At 44.2% G+C, this 19,901-nt stretch overlaps 1 protein-coding gene across 2 annotated transcripts in view; it reads left to right on the top strand.

The window, feature by feature from the left end:
• The window catches only part of LOC143029776 (uncharacterized), a 92,320-nt gene extending 73,999 nt beyond the window's left edge, over window positions 1-18,321 (top strand). For both annotated transcript variants that reach the window (XM_076192704.1, XM_076192703.1), the window contains 4 exons: window positions 1-273; window positions 5,475-7,271; window positions 12,280-12,384; window positions 15,519-18,321. The exon at window positions 1-273 is cut by the window's left edge and continues 294 nt beyond it. In XM_076192704.1, coding sequence (XP_076048819.1) covers window positions 1-273; window positions 5,475-7,271; window positions 12,280-12,384; window positions 15,519-17,807 — 4,464 coding nt within the window. In that variant the 3' untranslated portion in view covers window positions 17,808-18,321. The remainder of the gene's footprint in view (window positions 274-5,474; window positions 7,272-12,279; window positions 12,385-15,518) is intronic.
• Window positions 18,322-19,901: the final 1,580 nt, after the last annotated feature.

The raw sequence follows: 19,901 nt of genomic DNA, 5'->3' as shown, positions 1-19,901 counted from the left end.
GAGTCTGTCATCGTGAAGGGAAAGAGCCCTGCTGAAGGAGGAGAGGACGGCCTCCCCGCCCTTGGTCGACGGAGGTTCAAACTCCGACGGAGGCGACCTCGCCCTCGAGCTGGCTCTCAGGAGGGTCAGAGCAACCAAGGGGGCAGGAAGAGGGTCAGACGACCCCTCCGAAAACGCCTCAGGAGTCGACTTCTAGCTGCCGCCCAACAGCGATTGCAACAGAAGGCGCTGCAAGAGGGAAGTCAGGCCGCCCCGGCAGAGGAAGGCGGACAGGTAATGTAAGGGTGGGTGGGGAGGATGCGCTGGTGTCGGCTGGAACAAAAGTCCTGAAGTATGGTTCTGAGGGCAAAATATTTTAAGTAGTCAATAGATTTCACTTCTACTGAAGTAAATCGTCTGTCGTGAGCGAGAACAACATATCTGAAGTGAAAAAGAGTATTTCTAGGGTGATGCGGTGATGTCTTGCTTCTCTGACAAGGATCAAGAATGCAAATGATTCTTCACACTGAACAAATATATTAGATAGATGTAAAGTACAACATACTCAACTCTACACTACACCCAGCTAAGATCTGACTCTTGGAGCCGAAGACTGGCAGATGTGATGATAGCCGTGGATGTATGTGTGGCTTGACTGTTTTTAAGAAGTTTGTTGTTTGTCGCTCACAGTGTTATTGCCACATGTTCTGTATGGCTGATTGGAGGGCTGGATGGTTATTCGTTGTTGGCAGTAAGGCGGAGGTGCCGAAGGGTGTAGATGTCGGCTCGTTAGTTGTCAGGGATGCCAACATGAGATGGTACCCATCAGAAGAATGAATATGTGTACCGGGTGGAGGCTTGGATGACTAACGAATATAGTTTGTGAGTCAGTCGGTAGAAAATGCCTGTAGGGAACTTTTTGAGTCTGAGATGACGATATAGGATGCGGGTGGGGAGACTGGATAATACGTAGTTCGGCGAGGATGGCGAAGTGTTCAAGTTTGAGGATTGAGTCAGTGAGCTGGGAAAGAGATCCAGATTTTTTTTTTTATCAGTTGGCAACACAGCTCCATAACCTATCCCAGGGTCAGAACGGCAGTTGTCGGTGTATATATGCGGAAAGATAATGAATGAGTGGATAGGTGGTAAAGAGGCTCATTTCGGATGATTTCAGCTGGTGTTTGGCTTTTTCATTCATTGATTAATTTATTCATTTACTCATTTATATATATATATATATATATATATATATATATATATACATATATATATATGTGTGTGTGTGTGTGTAAGTGTGTGTGTGTGTGTGTAAATATACATGTATATGTATATATGTATATATATATATACACATATATATATATATATATGTATATATATATATATGTGTGTGTGTGTGTGTGTGTGTGTGTGTGTGTGTGTGTGTGTATAAGTGTGTGTGTGTATATATATATATACATATATATATCCCTTTATTTATTTTTTCAATCAATTATTTATCAATTCATTTATTCATACGACAGTCCTTCGTTCACCCGTTGCACTCGATGACGCCAGGTGATTTTATTCAACTAATGAGGGAACTGACACGGTGGGGGGAATGGGGCTCTCGACTGATCTTATCCCGTCTGCTGAATGGAAGAGTCTGTCGTCGTTATTAGGCAGGAGGACCCCGGACCGTCGCCCTCGCGAGGGGTTTGGCCTACGGAAAAGACAGTGCCAAGGGCAGTGGCACTCTGCGGGTCCCCTCGAGTATTAGAACCACAAATATTCTCCATGGATTACTAGTCTAGAACATAGAGAAAGGAAATGAGGAGGAAGAGAAAAGGGAAGAGAGGGAGGCAGTGGAAGAGTGAGAGTAGGAGGGAGAGGAGGTAGGTGAAAGAGGAGGAATCAGCATGGCCGGTTGGGTCATAAGAACTAGCTTCACCGGACAGCAGCAGCACAAAAAGATAAAAGAAATAACAAAAGTGAGACTGTGGAGGAAGTGCCGGGGGCTGGGGGGTGGTGGTGGTGGGGAGATTTGGTGGAGAAAGTCTACAAAGATTTTGGCTGAAGCTGCGGATTTGGAAGAGGAGGTGCTGGAGGAGGTAGTGTGCTGAAAGATCTAGTTTTTGTTAATTAGAGGCCGAGGAGGGGGAAGAAGAGGAGGAGTAGAGAAGAGGGAGAAAGGAGAGGAAGAGGTAGGGGAAAGTAGGGGAGGAAGCGAGGAATAATAATAGGAGAAATGAGAGGAAAAGTGAATGAGAACAATTCAAGGAAGTGTGAAGGGAAAGATAAGAAAAACGGGGGAGATGAAGAAGTGCAGGAGGAGGAAGAAAAAGAAGAAGAAGAAGAGGTCAGTATGTAGAAGAAAATGGAGAGATAGAACAATGGAAGGAAGACATTAATGATAGCAAGATGATGAAATGAAGATGATGATGATAGTAGTGGTGGTGGAGAGGGAGAGGACGGGGTTGAGGAGGTAAAGAAGATAGAGGAAGACAAGGAAAGAGGTAGGAGGAAACAATCTCGCCAACCGCGTTGTTGACAAAAGGGAGCATGTAACACTTCGAGGTTTTGAGGTTCATTTGGGTTAACAACGAAGTAATGTGATGTAAGGTCCGTCAGTTTGTTTGTTTGCTACACTATTTATGTGTTTGTCTCATTATATTAATCTGTTTGTCCATGTGTTTATTTGTCTACTTAATTATTTATTCAGATTTTTGTTTATTTGTTTAATAGTTTATTCATATAATGTTATTAATTTATTCATTTATTTATTTATTTACTCAATCATTATTAGTTTATTCAATTTATTATTATCATTGTATTTTTTCACCTGACCTCGGTATAGAATGAAACACCTACCCGCATCCGTTGTCACTGTAATCCACTCTCATTCGAGGAGTGAATGTGGTGGAGTGAGGCTGGATTATGCGGGAAGGCGGGCTTGGAGTTGGGAGGGGGGAGATAAAAAAAAAAGGATCTCCTAGGAGTGAAAATAAAATTTAATTCGAAAGGAGGAATTGCCATCAGGTAACTTTGAACAGGGAACTCTCAAGCGGTGTCCTTTTTTTTTTTTTTTTTTCTTTTTTTTTTTTTTTTTTAAATGGATCTAACCAGTCTGCTGATGAAGGCTGGGGAAGGGTGTTCCTCCTCGACTGATTAAAGTCGTTTGCCGGTAGTTAGAAAAAGTTTGAAAGTTGGGCCGATAAGTGACACAACAGGTTAGTTGACTTGACCATTGAGTATTGGAAGAGACTACCAACAGATGACTCACTGGATGACTCATCGGATCATACTCGATGGGTGAGTCAGTGAATCTCGATAACTCACGGTGAGGTGACTCGCGGCGAATTGATTAATGAGTGACTCAAGACATGACTCAAGACTCAGAAGTTGACTCAAGAGGGGACTAGACTACAGTAGGGACGACTATCGAGCGACTCTAATCAAGACTTTTTTAATTTATTTATTTATTATTGATTTATTTATCATTTTTAAGTACATTGGGTAATTTCTGGGGAGAATTTGACGGAGAAGATTACAAAGGATTACAAAGGCGGAGCATGCCGACAGGAGACCTTTTGGTCCATATCTAGGTCGGATGCGAAAAAATCATAATAATAATAAATTAATAAATAAAAACTATAATAATGTAAATAACAAATAAAAACAAAGAAATGCATAGGTATAGTTAAATAATAAACATACAGGTAAATAGTAAATAATAATAAATTGATATATGACTAATAATAAGTGAAAATCAAACAGACAAATGATAACAAAACAAAAACAAATAATATGAAATAGATTATAATCATTACAGCATCTTGCTTAGGTGTTTATCTAAATGATTCTTAAAGCTTCGAACTGAACTACATTGCACTACCTGTGCAGGAAGTTTATTCCATTCATCAATCACACGGTTGGCAAAGTTGTTTCTACCTACTTCCAAATTGAATCTATTTCCGGACAGTTTGAGACCATCGTTTCTTGTCTGATTCTCATTCAATGTGAAAATTTGGTAATGGAATGGGATTTCATAATGGGAGGTTCTACCGCATTTTCCTTCTCCCATTCTTCCCACCCTCCTTCCTCTATTCCATATCCTTCCTTCCTTTTTACCCCCTCCTACCTGCCGCTCGACCTCTCCTCTCACTTCCCTTTGCTCCCTCTCCCTCTCTCTGTCCATCATTTTTTACCTCTCTCCCTCTCCTCTCCTCGTTCTTCTTCTCCCTCTTCCTGCCCAAAACCTTTTACCTTTTTTCCTTTTCCTCTCCCTCTCCCTCTCCCTCGCCTGACCTTACCAACTTGGGATACCAAGTTCAGCCACTGGCTTGGCCTGACCTTTCCAGCGTGACCTAATATCACCTAACACGATCCTGGGAAAAACGGACGGCTGACTAGGTATCTAGAAATAAATCAATACATAAAAGACGAATAGGTAGATGTGAACAATAAATAATTAAGTAAATAAATAGATAAATGAATATGCGAATACTAGGTTCACAATTACAAAAACAAGTTCCTGTGGCGATGTCCTCGTAGCTGCACAAAATCGTCTATCTTTAGCCATAATAAAATTGTAAGGTAAACCACCTATGCAAAGCGGTTAACAGTCTTAACCCCTTCGCTACATAACAAAATGTTTAACCTCTTAAGAACACAAGAATGTGGACAACTGCAAGAGACCATAAGGCCTACACTAAGCAGTTCCATGTCCATTGCCACCTATCATTCCTATCTATAAAGTTATATGATCTCTTAAAAACAACCAATTGCTTCAACGCTCACTGCATAGTTACTAAATCTATTTCATTTGCTAACCACTCTGTTGGTAGATCAACTCTTGTCTATTTCCTTCTTAAATCTAAATTTGCTCAATTCAAATCCATTACTACAAGTCGTGCTCTGCTGTCTTAATATGTTGTCCTTGCCTGCCCCTTGTTTATGGTTCTTGAACCATTTGAATACTTCTGTTAGCCGCACCCTTCATCTTTCCAGAGAGTGTAAGTTAAGGTGCCTAAGCCTCTCTTCGTATGGCGAATTTCTGAGTACTTGCATCATTTTGGCCATTTTCCTCTGTATTGATTCTAGTGAATTAACATTCATTCTATAGAACTGTACAGCATAGTCAAGGATAGGTCTAACTATCGCCAGATAGTTTGATAATTACCTATGCATTTTTGTTTGTAACCGTCCTACCAATTAACCCTAATGCCTTGTTAGACCTATTCCTAGCACCGATGTACTCTTTCCTGGATTTAAGGTCAGGACTCACTAACAGTCCTAAGTACTTTTCACGTTCTGTTTTCTGAAATACGGCGTTATCTAAACAATACCTGTTAACTGGGTTGTGTAATCTAACGTTTAATAGATTGCAGGAAGGACCCTCAAAAGCAGCAGTGAGAATATGTGTATATATTGTTTTTACTACCATGATTTTTTATTGTTATATCACTGTACCATTGTGTCATCATCAACTTGTTTTTCTTTCTCTCTTCTCCCAGATCGAGGAAGCTCCTCTCCTGCAGGAGGTCACAGAAATATCCCTCTCTCCCGCCCTTTCCTCCTCCTCCCTCCCCACGTCCTCACTCAGACCGACGCGACTTCCTTCCAGACCAACATCAGGAGGTCTTACCCTTCGCGAGCGCCTCAAGGAACTCCGGGAATCAAAATTTCGAAACGCTTTTGGAAAAAGAACAAAATTCCCCAAGGAAGAGGAGAAGGTGGAGGGAGCGGCATTGGAAGAAGAAGAAGAAGAAGAACGAATTCTCTTGTCAGAGGAAGAGAAAGAGGATGAGGGTGAAGGGAAGCGGAATGATGGTGTCCATCGAGAGAGGGAAGAGCCCTCCTCTTCACCTCGCCAGGAGGCGCCTTCCAGGGGACGGTCCCGAAGGCCTAGTACAAGACGCTTCCGTCCTCACTTCCAGTCCACAACGGCCATTCCCGACGGACCTACCAGTGCGCCCCTTAGACCCTCCAGGCCAAGCTCTACCTCCTCCCCCTCTCGCAGTTCCTTCAAAAGAACGCGCTTCAGGCCAACCTTCGGCCGAAGGAGACCCCGACCCGAAGACCAAGAAGTGGAAAAAGAGGAAGAGGAAGAAGAAGAAGAAGAAGATTTGGCTGTCCCGGTCGTCGCCACGACCACCTTACAATCTCTGGTGACCCAGCAAGTGCTGGAAGAAGACCCTGACTTCGGTCTCCTCACTGAAGCTCCTCCTTTGACTGCCGCCGACCCCCAGGCATTCGACCCAGAACTACCCGTCTTCGTCGAGAGTCCTCAGGTTCTCCCAGAAGATCCTCGATCCTTTGCAACAGAGTCTCCGGTCTTCGAAGAAGCTCGCGAGGACTTCCCAGCCCAGACACGTTTCTTCCTAGGGGAAGAAAACCCCACATCCTTAGGACCCGAGACAGAGAGTCCATTTTTCGAAAATTCACACCAAAACTTCTCGCCTCGGCGTCAGGATTTAGCAACACAGACGGAAGCCCTCCCTGAGGAGGATACTGTTCTCTTCCGAACCGAGACCCCATTCTTCGAGAATTCTCACCAGAACTTCGAGGGTCGTCGTCAAGAATTTGTAACCCCGACAGAGGTCCTCTTTGAAGAGGATCCTTCGCTAACAAGAACTGAAGCGACGTTGTTTAGGGAAGATCAAGAAGAGAAGTTCGTCCCTCAGCCTCGAGACTTTGTGTCCGAGTCTGAGTTCTTCAACCCCCTGACTCAAACATTCCCTGTCACTCCTCAGACGCCCACGACCTTCTCGCAGACTCTCGAGCACAGAACACAAGCAGTAACTCCCGCACCTCGAACTCCACAACCTAAACCCTTCACTCCACGGCCCCAAACGTTTACGCTACAACCCCAGAGGAGCGCAGCGCTTACGCCTGAACCTCGACTCTTCAGCGGGCAAGTATTTGGCACCAGGAGCCCGCCGTCTTTCGAGTCAACCCTAACTCCAGAGACGACCACGAAGTCACCATCCTTCCGCCCGCAACCCTCCGTACCTCGCCCGCGCCCCACGCCCTTCACCCCACGACCCATTTTTGAAGGCAGAGCAAGCACACCCATCTCGCCTGTCGTCGTCACCAACTCTGTGCGTCCTGACACCACGACCGCCCGCTTGACCACGGCCTCAAGGTCCAACCGACGACCTTCTCGTCCCCCCACCACCCCTCCCACCACGACCACTACCGAATCTTCACTCGAGTACGACTACAGGGATCTGATCGACGACTATGACGTCAGCGACTACGGCGGCGTCATCGACGACTACGACCCCAGCTACTACGAGGACGAGAAAAGCGTAAGTTATCATTATTATATATATCTTTTTTCATGGAAAGATCATGACTTCCCGAGTGTGGTGGTGGTTGAGGTGGAGAGTAGTCGTTGTGACTGAATGGTGATTTGACGCGACCCGAAGGAATCTCGTCCTGTTTAATCTGCAAATTCTTGAGTGGATGGGGGTAGGAAAGGAGTAGGGACACCATTTAATGAATCTGTGAGGGTAAACCAGCTTTGGCTGTCGGGCCCTGCTGTGGTGCTGTGTCTTCCTGCATTGCTTCTGATCCGGGCAGTGGGTGTGGGAAAGGATGGCCCTTCACCCACAAGGAACTAGATTGAAAGGGTGTGGGATGGATGTGGGATGGGTGGAGGGAGGGTGGGTGCGTTCCTTGGGTGGCCAACCCCATTATATACAAAGGAAGAAAGGGTCTTTTTCTGTATGCATGTGCTTATGTATGTATGTATCTATGTTTGTATATGGGCATTATTATCATTATTAGTAGTAGTAGAAGACAGACGTTGGCGTTTAAAGTGCTATGCTTGGCATTTGTCTCCCGTAGACTGTTAATGAATGACTTCATCTCTTTCGGGGATGGTAGGTTCAGTGCACAGCATCTCTCTTCATACGTTTTATCAGAAAACTTGTAGACTGACAAAGTCGATGCTTTCTGCTTTATCTTGATCATGTTTATGTCCGTCACGTTGTGCAGAGACCATACCTATGCTGCAGATTCTAATCTAGGGCGGATCAGGCATTGTACGATATTTTTCTTTTTATCTCAGCCATTTTTATGTTTGTTAATAGTCTGTAGGTTTCATAAAAGATTTTGCTAATATATTTGTTAGATGACACTATATTGGTGATGTGTGTGTGCGTGTGTGTATGTGTGTGTGTGTGTGTGTGTGTGTGTGTGTGTGTGTGTGTGTGTGTGTGTGTGTGTGTGTGTGAGTGCATGTATGCGCACGCGAGAGTGGGAATGAACATCAGAATGGTTATATTGGGCATGTACACCTCTGTATTCCTGACAAAAGTGAACGGAGTGCAACCTAAAGGTAGTCGTCGCATTTATATTCTCAGAACCGAAGAAGCTTTCACAACACTTCGTAATTATGAACATTTCGACATTCTTTAACAGTTCGTGCCTTAATTTCGTTTCTGACAATTATCGTACCTCCCCGGTCACAGTTCCCCGCTCCGGGGTGACGACGATTTTGCCTTCACTTTCGCGCGCAAAGCATAAACAAACGTCATTACGTCATTACTTTCGTACCGGGGTCGATCCGTTTCTGTTGATGAGTTATGGGAAAATGCACTCGATAGTGTCAGAATTCGAGTGAGATTTTTCCAATTGACAGTGGAATATATATTAAACATTAGACCAAGGTCTGTCAGGGGAATGTAATACAAATTTATATGTATAACTGTAAGAAAAAATTAAAAGTTTGTTACAACACTCACCAATAACACAAAAAGAGAAACATCTGAGAACAGTAAAAAAATAGAGCAAATATCTTAAAAAAAATAATAAATCATATTATCGAAACCGATTGTCAGCATCGAACCATTTGTTAAAAACACACGGTCAGGACATGCCTGGAAACAGGAGAGAGCGAAAGCGACATGACGTAGTACTTCAGCTTAACGACATTCGGCATTTAAATGCACCTCGATACTCATCTTGAGCGACTGATGATGGTGGTTGTGTTGGTGGTGGTGACAATAATGTTCCTTTAGTGAGACGGAAGTAAAACATTAACGATAGTATAGACAACAGTGATAATAATGGTAGAATTAAGACTACAAATACAGTAGGTCGCGTTACACAGGGATACTGGACACTTTCTGGTATTTGAGTGAAAGTAGAAAGAATATTACCTTCATGAGAGTGATAGATAATAGTCCCAACAACAGTGCAACCAATTAATTTGCCGATATAGTCAATGCACTAATCCTAGTAGCAAGACTTATAATACCGATTATTACTGTTATCGATAATGTTGGTAGTTAAAGAGTTGAAATTCATATAGAAACGGCATTTATTATACATGTATTATTTATCATTTAACGACAGTTAACTGAAAAGGTGTACGACAGTTCGAGCGTGTGAACGTGCTTCTATTATGGCGGAAGAAAACAAATATAGGGGGAGTATGCAAACAGATCTACATGGAAGTAACAAGACAGATATTTACTCACGGGTGTAAAGAAACCAGTTTGTACGTGCGCACTCGTATATGCAAATGCGACTTCTTTCATAAGTTAACAAGTACACACGTAAATGTATTTGGAATCACGCTAGCATACGCACTCACACACGCATACGCATATATATCGCGCGCGCGCACACACACATACACGCACTCACACACACACACACATGCACACTCGGTGGCGCAGTTGGTAGAGCGCTGGACTGGGAAGTACAATGATGCTCGCAGTAACCCAGTTCGAATCCTGCCCAGGGCCGAAATTATTTCGGTATCGCTGTGCTTCGGGTCGTTACTCTGACTCTCGTGGGCGGGGAGTTGGGTGTGTGTGTGTGTGAAAGGTCATAGCATTACCTATAGAACGGTTATACGAGCTCTGAGCTCTCTTTCGGGAGGGAAATAGCTGTCGATCACGAGTCCAACACGTGATCCAAAGACCAAGGTGAATACACACATACACTTCATGACGCAGTGGTAGAGTTCCCGGCCGCCACTACGACGATCCGGGTTCGAATCCCGACCAGGGCTGGAATAATTTCAGTATTGCTACGTTGCGAGTCGTTACTCCAACTCTCGTGGGCGGGGAGTTGGGTGTGTGTGTGCATGTAAGGTCACAACATTACCCACAGATCGATCATATATGAGCTCTGAGCTCTCTTCCGGGCGGAAAATAGCTGTCGATCACGAGTCCAACACGTGATCCAAGATCATGGTGAATCACACACATAGGTCATATGGCACAACATCCTCTCCTCAGTAGGTCTGGTGGCGAAGAATGATTTGGTTAATTTCCGGAACATTCTAACGGTGATTGAATATAGTCAGAGAAGTGTGCAGGAGTGACGTGACAGAGGTTAGAGGCTCACATAAGACGTTGGAGGAGTTGTTCTGCAATTGGAGTTGAAGGTGAGGAGATCACGCCAGGAGACGCCTAGCTGCGACCCAGGTCGTCACCTTTGCCTCACGTGCTCGGGCTTCAGGTTAAGTAAATGTTTCCGGCGGCTGCTTCCTTCGACCGGGGGTGGGGTGGGGTGGGGGGGAGGCGTGTCGCGCAATGCACGATTGAAACCAACCCGGTATTTGACATAGTGGGTTAGAGAGCGAGCGAGAGAAACAGACACAATATAGAAATAAATCAAACAAAATAAATAGATAAATAAGTAAATTTTAGAAGATTACTTGAGAGAATGTACGCACGAAATCGCACGGTTATCTTATCACTGAAGTGTTGCCACTGAAACAAGTTTGTTTTATTTAGCAAATATGCCTTATCTAGCGTGGTATGCTACCAAATTCTAGTACCTGTAAGGATAAATGAAGTTCACTGCAACTTTAGTTGTACTTGAATTTTCTCACCGATGTGACAGTTTACCGTACCTAGCATAAGATAGTATTTTACTGAAATTGTGCTCTAATTTAGAATTATTTCTACAACTGGTAGGTAGTTGCAGGGGAATATATGATAAAAAAGGGTGGGGATACAGTGGACAATAAACGCTGTGATGAAAGTATAAGTGAACAAAGAAATAAATTCCTCGAAGACAAAGAAAATGTGTGCTCCCAGCGAAGCATCAGGTTTTCAGACAAGAACATTCCAGAATGAAATGGAATTTGAATGTAAAACCTATACCCAGATATCAGCGTTCACGGCAAAAAGAAAAATCTTAGCTCAACTCTAACCTTTGAAAGACTGCAAGTTACCATTGCCAAGCATAGCTTGGGCCTAATGTTCCATGATTTCACTTTCACTGGCAGATGAGATCCGGTAAACAGTGGAGTGTGTGACATTCGATTAATTGTGAAACACGAAGATGATGATGGCAAGTCGTAACATAGTTTCTATCAGTATACGATGCAGGGATGAAGTAATAGGTTTTAGAATATCAAAGGATTCAAAGTAGTTCTGGATAGTCAGCGACAGCGTTAAAAAAAAAAGGATGCCAATGGACCGGTAACATTTTGGCCCGTGCAAGTTTCAAATGTGATCCAGTTGTACAAAATTGCAAAAGGGCTTTATATTACATACTAGATCGTATTAGCACATCTTGTTGACGTTACATATATATATATTTAAATAATGACAGCAAAGACTCCAAAAAAAAGAAGAGTTAGACGCTTTCATCACTAGGGTTGACAGGAAAAAAATCACAAAGAAAGTCGTCTAGCAGGGTCTCTGATGTAAATGGATGCTCAGATTATAAAATGTCGACATTCTAGAATCTAGACCTAACATACACAGCTTTCTAAGGTGTCTGCTTGGATATCTGATTAATGCCCACGTTTCTTCGTCTGTTTAAAGATCCGTGGGTATTCCATATATTGAGGCACAAGCAGCAAAGCAATTGATAACTTATAAATATAACAGTATTACATAATTATATTGTATTCTTGTCAATATATATGCTTAATGAACAATTTTTTTTGCATATTTCATGCTATTTATCAATAACATGAATGAATGAAGCCAGAAATCGAACTTCATAAAGACCGCCACCTGATATTAATTCTTTGGTTCATTTGTTGAACGACTGTAACGACGAAAGCATCGCCCAGTTCAGTGTCTACAGCATAGTTGAATTGCCGTCTGGCGTCACCCAAAATAAAACTAAGTACATATCTTTTACAATAAACTTATACGAAAAGTACATGTTCAGGATTTTTAAAACTTTTTAGTGATAGCCCTTCAAGGTGTTATTATGCTTAATTGTTGGCTAGGGACTGTATTTGGCTGATGACGTCATCGTTGTTGGGGAACCTGTGTGTCTATGTGGGGTTGCTGTTAAGTCTCGTTTGGTCTGATCCTTGTTCTCCTTCTACAGGTTCTCGACAAGTTCCGTTACGGTTACAGCGTAGCAGCAGAAGACGGCAACTTCCACGAGAGGACCGAAGCCCGGGACGGCAAGAGGGTTCAAGGATCTTACAAGGTGAGTGAACCTCGATGACGTCACCTACGGGAGGGAGAACCACTTCGGTGAGTTCTCCTACGAGACGGAGTCTGTGGTTCTCCTTGGGGTCCTGCAGAACCTGTAGGGGTTGTGTTTTGTTGGCCTGTTGTTCGCCAACGCTTCTGTCCTTGGGTTGATCCTTTTATCCTTGAGAATATCGATCGATTTTGCTAGTCATGAGAATATTTATGTTGTTCTACAGGGCAGGAATAATGATTGGTGTTGATTCAAGTCACAGCTGGTATGGGAACCATAGCAAAACTGATAAAGCTGCGATGGCTACATTAAATGAAACGAATAATTATAGATAAACAGATAAATAAAAAGATCAAATGTGTAGACAGCAATCGTTTAAAAAATATTAACCGTTACTACTCCACTTTGCTCAACTTCCCACACCTTCTCCCTTGAGATTTGTTAAAAATAACACCAAATTATCTTTTTCTATTATTTATTTTTTAACATTGAATCACGTTGTGGACCAAAAGGTTTATACTCTGCCAGTGTGTAACTCTTTTTAGCGTTACTTGACAGATAACATAAATATTCTCATGATCAGGAAAATCGATCGATATTCTCAACAGTCAATATGTATAGGGTCCTGCCCTCAGGCGAACAACATCATGTGGCGTTAGCTAGAATAAGAGCTGTAAAGTGGGCCACCTGATCAAAGAGACTGAAGGGAAATCAGAAAAAAAATAGTAATAATAATAATAATGATAATAATAATAATAATAATAATAATAATAATAATAATAATAATAATGATAATAATAATAATAATAATAATAATAATAATAATGATAATAATAATAACAACAACAACAAAACAACAACAATAATAATAATAATATTAATAATAATAATTATAAAAAAATATTAATATCCATATTTATCCATACCAAGACCTTTTTACCCCCCTTATAAAGGATGATGATGATATGGTTTAACATCACAAACTCCTCCCAACGGAAGGCTAGGATGGTGCCCCTTACAGAGGACTTTGTAGCGTGGCAGGATTCGAACCACCATCCCCTCGACCTTCGCCCAGAGTAACGACGCCCTAACCCGCTCAGCAAGCCATCTTGGGCTCTTGTGTCTATAAGCAAGACAAATTAGATAAAATCATATGAATTAGATAAAACAAATTAAAACAAAATATCACAAGAATAGAGTAAAATGAAATTAGAAACCAGATAAAGTAAAAATATGGAGTCCGTCTCCACACATGTATAAAAGTACAGACCGTATTTTACCAGTGTTTGTACCCTATACCGTAAAGTTATTAAATGAACCGTTCATACCTCTCATTGGCCTCATACTGTTCAACGACACCATTCATCTCCGTAGCTCCTACTGGATCAAAGGCACTCAACCTTTTACCCGTCACATACCCCGAGGGTCACCAGACCATTGACCCGTACCTCCATTAACCTGGCACAAACCATAGAATGGTAATATATTAAGAATAATTGAATGTACAATGGTACCGCAATGGATATAAAATGGTTCAGATTGTAATGACAGTATACGGTGCGCACTTCTGTAACAGTCATTTTCTCTCTCTCTGCAGATTTAAATGTTTAGGTAATCTTTCGTTAGTCATCCAAGTAACCCCCAGTAAACCGCCCCGCAAACCCCAGGTTGAGAACTCCTGTGCTGGAGTAACACTTTCGTGGGTAGGAGAGTTTGTCTAAGGGCGCGTTTACTCCAGTGCAACTTTTCGTGCGCACAGGAGGAGCCATGCGCCTATTTCGTGGAGAGGCAAGGGGAGGCATGCTTCAGATCTGTGCGCACAGGCCTACGTGCACACACGCACGTAGGCGCAAGTGTCTCCCCATCCCAAATGGGGAAACTCGTGCAACAGTCGCCACGCCGTTTCTTTCGATTTCGTCTTTGTCTCAAAATAACACCAGCTGCGGCAGCAGCAACTGCTTGGTCGAAAGCAGGGATGTTGACGACTGCTTCACTCGCGGTGTGAACAGAAACAGGCATGCGCACAGAGGCATGCGGCTATGGCTGGCATGCGTGAACGTGCGTTTGCATGTGGAGAGGCATGCGTAGGCGCATACGAATGGCAAGCCTCACCCATGGCAAGATTCTAGGTCGACACGTGACTCATCTTGTATGCAATCTCCGTATACAATATGGTTTGCGATAAAAGTGCATCGAAGAGGCGGTAGCTGGGGCCGAAACAGTCAACTTTGCCCTGAGTACACGGATAGTTTGGGCCGTCGCCAGTTGTCGTTAGTAATATCAAAAGGGTGTTTACTTATAGATTTGCTATCACAAGAATAGAATATCAAAAGTACACCCGGCATCGTGAAGGCGTCAGACGATTTTATTCAAATGACGGGAGGACTTGGCTGCGAGGGGTGATATACTCTACATATTTCATTCTGGTTGTTGTCAACTGGTTCGGATGATGTCACCACCCTTATAAAGGGTCATACTTTGTTGATTTTGTTTTGGTGCACCAAGCGGTTTTATTCAGTTACTGAGGTGACCACCCCCTGACGGAAGGGATGATAGAAAAGTTACCTTTCGCTTCTGTTAAAATTATTTTGCTATTCTTTTATTCAGACTTAGTGAAGTGACGTTTTGTTTTGGTATCGGCTGAGAGAGAGAGAGAGAGAGAGAGAGAGAGAGAGAGAGAGAGAGAGAGAGAGAGAGAGAGAGAGAGAGAGAGAGAGAGAGAGAGAGAGAGAGAGAGAGAGAGAGAGAGAGAGAGAGAGAGAGAGAGAGAGGGAGAGGGAGGGAGGGGGTGAGGGGAGAGGGACGGGTCATGGGGGTGGTAATACGGCTATCACCACCACCCAAGGTGGAAAGGGTAGTAGTGGCATGTGGCTGTGGAAGGGGGAGGGTAGTGCTGGTGGTGAGGATGATGGTGATGACACGGCTACTGCATGGGTGGTGTTGGCACGGGTGATAGTGTTGGTGGTGCTACCACCTCTGTCATCATCACCACCACCACCACCACTACACCACCAGCTCCCGTCACATTGCCACTGCTGGTACTACTACCATCACCACCACCCAACCCATATTCTACGACATAACTCCTGTGCCTGCAACAAGTTGACCCCTTACCTTCCCTCATTTGTCATCCACAGGTGGCCCTCCCGGACGGTCGAACACAGATCGTGACTTACGTCGCAGATGACGATGGATTCCATGCCGATGTGACGTATGAAGGCGAAAGCATCCTCGACAAAGAGAGTGTCCGACCAGACTCGAAGTTCAGCGTCCAGCCACGTCCTCCTGCACCACGTCCTTCTCCTGCCCATCGTCCTGCCACTCCTCCCAAGGCCGCACCTCGTCCCGCGACTGCTCCCAAGTTTTCAAGCCAGGCTGCTGTACCCACGCCACAACGCCTGCACCGCCCTCCAGGTCCTCCTCCAAGATCTTTTCTGTCTACTTCGTCCGCATTCCGTCCCGCTACTCCTCGTTTCCCATCTCATCCTCCCACTCCAAAGCCTGAACTGATTAGGGGCTCGAAGGACACAGAATCTCCCACTGCAGCTCCTAAAATCCCAGTTGGGTTGTCCTTCATCTCGGCCGCGTCACAGAACCCACGCCCACCGGTCTCCTTTGGGCAGCCAGTCTTGCCCTCAAGAACCGTTAGCCCAGAACGCTCTCAGGATGTCCATCCCCACTTCACCATTCCTGGAAGCCGCCCACGTTTCGATTTCAAGACTCAAAGGACAACGATACCTCAGTCTACGACAACGCCTGGGACATCGCCACGTCCTTCCACCAATATCTTCACTGCTAAGTCACATCTGCCATTCCCTCAACAGACCACACCACACCCACAGCCAACAGCTCCCCAGCCTACTACTCCACGTCCATCATTTCCACAACAGACCACACCACGCCTACCACCCCATCAACCCACGACACCACACTCAACATTCGAACAACCTACCACACTGCTTTTCACTTCTCCACATCCTACCATTGCAAGTCCGCAGCTCGTGAAGACTTCGGGATCACAGTTCTACCCGAACGTGCCACAACCTCAGCTCTTCGTTCCGCAGTTACCACCGATCTTCCGACCTCGACCACCCCACCCTCCCGCCAACGCCCGTCGTCACGAGGCGGACACCAACTCCCGGCCAGTGCCAAAACCCGTGCAGGTGTTCAATGGCCTACCACCTCCAAGGAGTTCCTTCAGACCCAAGGACCTCCCGAGGACTTTCCCCCAAACAGTGAAGCCCGTGACCCAGACGAGACCTCCCCTGTTCCATACTCAGCACTCTGCTGAGCTCTCAGGGTCTCGTCCATCGACTTCGAAAGAGAAGTTCGGGAAAGGGAACACTAGGGGTGGTTTAAGCTTCATAGAACCCGCTCCTGTCTCTACACCTTCGCCCAATCCCTTCAAGCTGGTGATAGACAAAGACAAAGCCTCCACTTTCACACCAGCTCCTCCAATTTCTTCTACTCGGCCTCGACCTCATCCTCATCTTCCAACTCCGGTGCTTCTTGGTGCGCGCGAACCCGTCCTTAACTTTAAGAGAGAATTGACATTGTCTCACCGGTCAAAATCTGCACACCAGGATGGTCCTGTACAAGCCAACCAAGTGCCCAGTGTTCCTAAGTCTCTCTCCCAAGATACCAAAAAGCCCCAGGAGGCCCCTACGTCCTCGACCACGCAGAGGGTAAAGACACAGTCCAAATCTCCCTTCGATTTCAGCACCTCATCCTCCGGGACAACAGGGTTGTCGTTTGTCCACAAGGGCGTTTCTTCTTCATTCTCCACCCAACGCCCAACACTCACACCAAGGACTGAAAGCCCCCCTTCCTCGACATCAGAAAGTACGTCTTCGACTTCAGTAAAGGTCACTTCTTCAGCCCCAGAAAAGATTTCAATAAGAACCTCGCCATCAACCTCAGAAAAGACCTCTTCTTCGACTTCTACTTCAACAACTGAATCAGAAAGACATGTTTCTTCGACTTCGACAACAGAGTCCACTGTGGCCAAAGTTTCAAGACTTCCACCCTTCCCAACATTCAGGTACACGTCACAGAATGATGGCAGGCAGACTGCCCTGTACACTCCTGTCGATGTGAGCACCGTCTTCCTTCGCACGAAGGGGAGGACCCACCAGGTCCCCCTTCTCCTGCCATTGAACCACCATAAAAACATTGAACCCCAGCCAGGGGCATTCTCAATTACTGACCATACCCTTGGGTCCATTCTGAACCTGAAGTCCTTCAGTCTGATGGAGGATGATCCACAACCATCCCAGTACCATGAGGTTATATCAAGTCCAGAAGGTGGAACTCGGGTTGAAATCACGAAGGGTGTGGGAGGCAGTCAACCGCTAACGCTGAAGGTGCCAGCGCCACACGAATCTGATATATACCCTCGACCACGTCCCAGGCTACAATCTCACTGACAGCAATATTACAGGAGAACCTCAGCACACAGATGCCTCTACCTGAACTCGTGGGTTCTGCTGAAGGAGGAGACTGTCAGAACTTCTGAGCTACAGTAATCCAGTAAAATTATGTAAATCTGGGTTTAAATTCCCAGGGACTCTCTTTCTTGGAGCCTATCAAGGGACACAGGTCTTCATGTGAAATACCACTACTTCTTTCAAGTTGGGTCTTCTTCGTGACCTAACAGGAGATCCCTCGTCAAAATATTACAACCATGTGGTGAAGCAGTACTTTAACAAATATGCAACTTTCACTCAGAATACCCCATTACTCTTGTATGTAAATGATGACACATACCTCCTACACAATGAAATACAAAAATTGTTATACAGTCACTTTACATTTTTCTTTTGCATGCTCAGATTCCCATTCACCCTTCCCTTATTTTTTTTTTACTTTCTCATCCTGTCCTTTTGTAAATAATTTCTCAGTATGTATCTGCGAATGAAAACTTATGATAATGGTGTTCAAATAATTTCAATTATTTGTACAATAAAGATATGATAATAATTACGATTATTATTTCTGCATCTTCCAATTTCAAGGATTAAATGGCTCTAAATAATAATTGTCAGTTTGCCGATTTAGCCCAAAGTAGTTTGGTTCCATTTGGACACTTCTCAAATAGATGTTTCCTATATAGATGCTTACCAAATGTAATGTAACACAAACCTAACTTGACATAACCCTTATTAATCATAGCATTTGTTTTTTAGCACAAGTTCTTTTGAAAAGTGTCCAAATGGGAAATGTCCATCTGAGACAACATCCCTAAAGTGCCTCCAGAGGTAGAGTTGTGCACTGCGAGATACATGTGAGGAACATGGATCTAAGGGCATGTGCATTGGGGTTCAGCCAAAGTTCAACCTTTTTTTCATGGGGGTGGGGGTCATTCTCATCCTATGGGCCACCATCTCGCCCATAGGTTGAGGGCCATGAGGATTACATTTGGACACCACTCAGGCCAAAGATGCAGGCCCCAGAGGCAGAAATCTGAAAATGCAAAAATAAAGGCTACAATTGTTTTTTAGCACAAGTTCTTTTGAAAAGTGTCCAAATGGGAAATGTCCATCTGAGACAACATCCCTAAAGTGCCTCCAGAGGTAGAGTTGTGCACTGCGAGATACATGTGAGGAACATGGATCTAAGGGCATGTGCATTGGGGTTCAGCCAAAGTTCAACCTTTTTTTCATGGGGGTGGGGGTCATTCTCATCCTATGGGCCACCATCTCGCCCATAGGTTGAGGGCCATGAGGATTACATTTGGACACCACTCAGGCCAAAGATGCAGGCCCCAGAGGCAGAAATCTGAAAATGCAAAAATAAAGGCTACAATTTAGCTGGATCCCATGCATACGCCCTTGGGTCCAAGTTCCTCACAAGAGCCTTGCAATGCCCCTTGCACAAATCTTTCCCTCTGGAGCAGCTTTGTGCCAAATTGGTGACCTGATGATTTTCAGCAAAGTCAGGGCTTACACCCTTTGGATTTTTATGTTATTATAACTTGGACAAAATGTATTGGCACATTTGTAAAAATAATCACAAAGAATCCACAGTCGGAATAAAAGGAAACTTAGAAGAAAGTATAACTTCTATATTTTGGCTAATAGCTATAGCCCTCTTCAGGAAAGTACAGGTTACAAGAGATAATAGTCATAAATACAATTCAGATGTGAGTAGAAGGGGAACAGGCAGAGCTAAAAACATGACAATTCATCACGAAGGGCAGAGTCAGAAGGGAGGGGATATGTGGGTAGAGATGTGAGGTCAGAATGGAAGTGGGGTCAGGTGTGGTAGGGGGAGCAGGGTCAGCAGGGGGAAGATTTTTAACCAAATGGCTTACAGCTAGTTATAAGATTATATCCGGGGACCATTGACCTTTGGAGATCTTCAAATTTAAACATTATTCTATTAGGGCATCCCTCATGAAAGACTACTTACTAAATTAGCTTCACACAGAGTAAATGGTAGCCTATTAAGTTGGACTAGAAATTAGTTGAATGATCGAAAACAGAGTTGTTTCAAATGGCAAAACTTCTAGAGGGAAAAAT

The sequence above is a fragment of the Oratosquilla oratoria genome, chromosome 11, assembly GCF_046742065.1.
Source record: "Oratosquilla oratoria isolate Oo_2021 chromosome 11, ASM4674206v1, whole genome shotgun sequence".
NCBI classification, from domain to species: domain Eukaryota; kingdom Metazoa; phylum Arthropoda; class Malacostraca; order Stomatopoda; family Squillidae; genus Oratosquilla; species Oratosquilla oratoria.
This window is presented reverse-complemented; position numbering and strand designations above follow the sequence as displayed.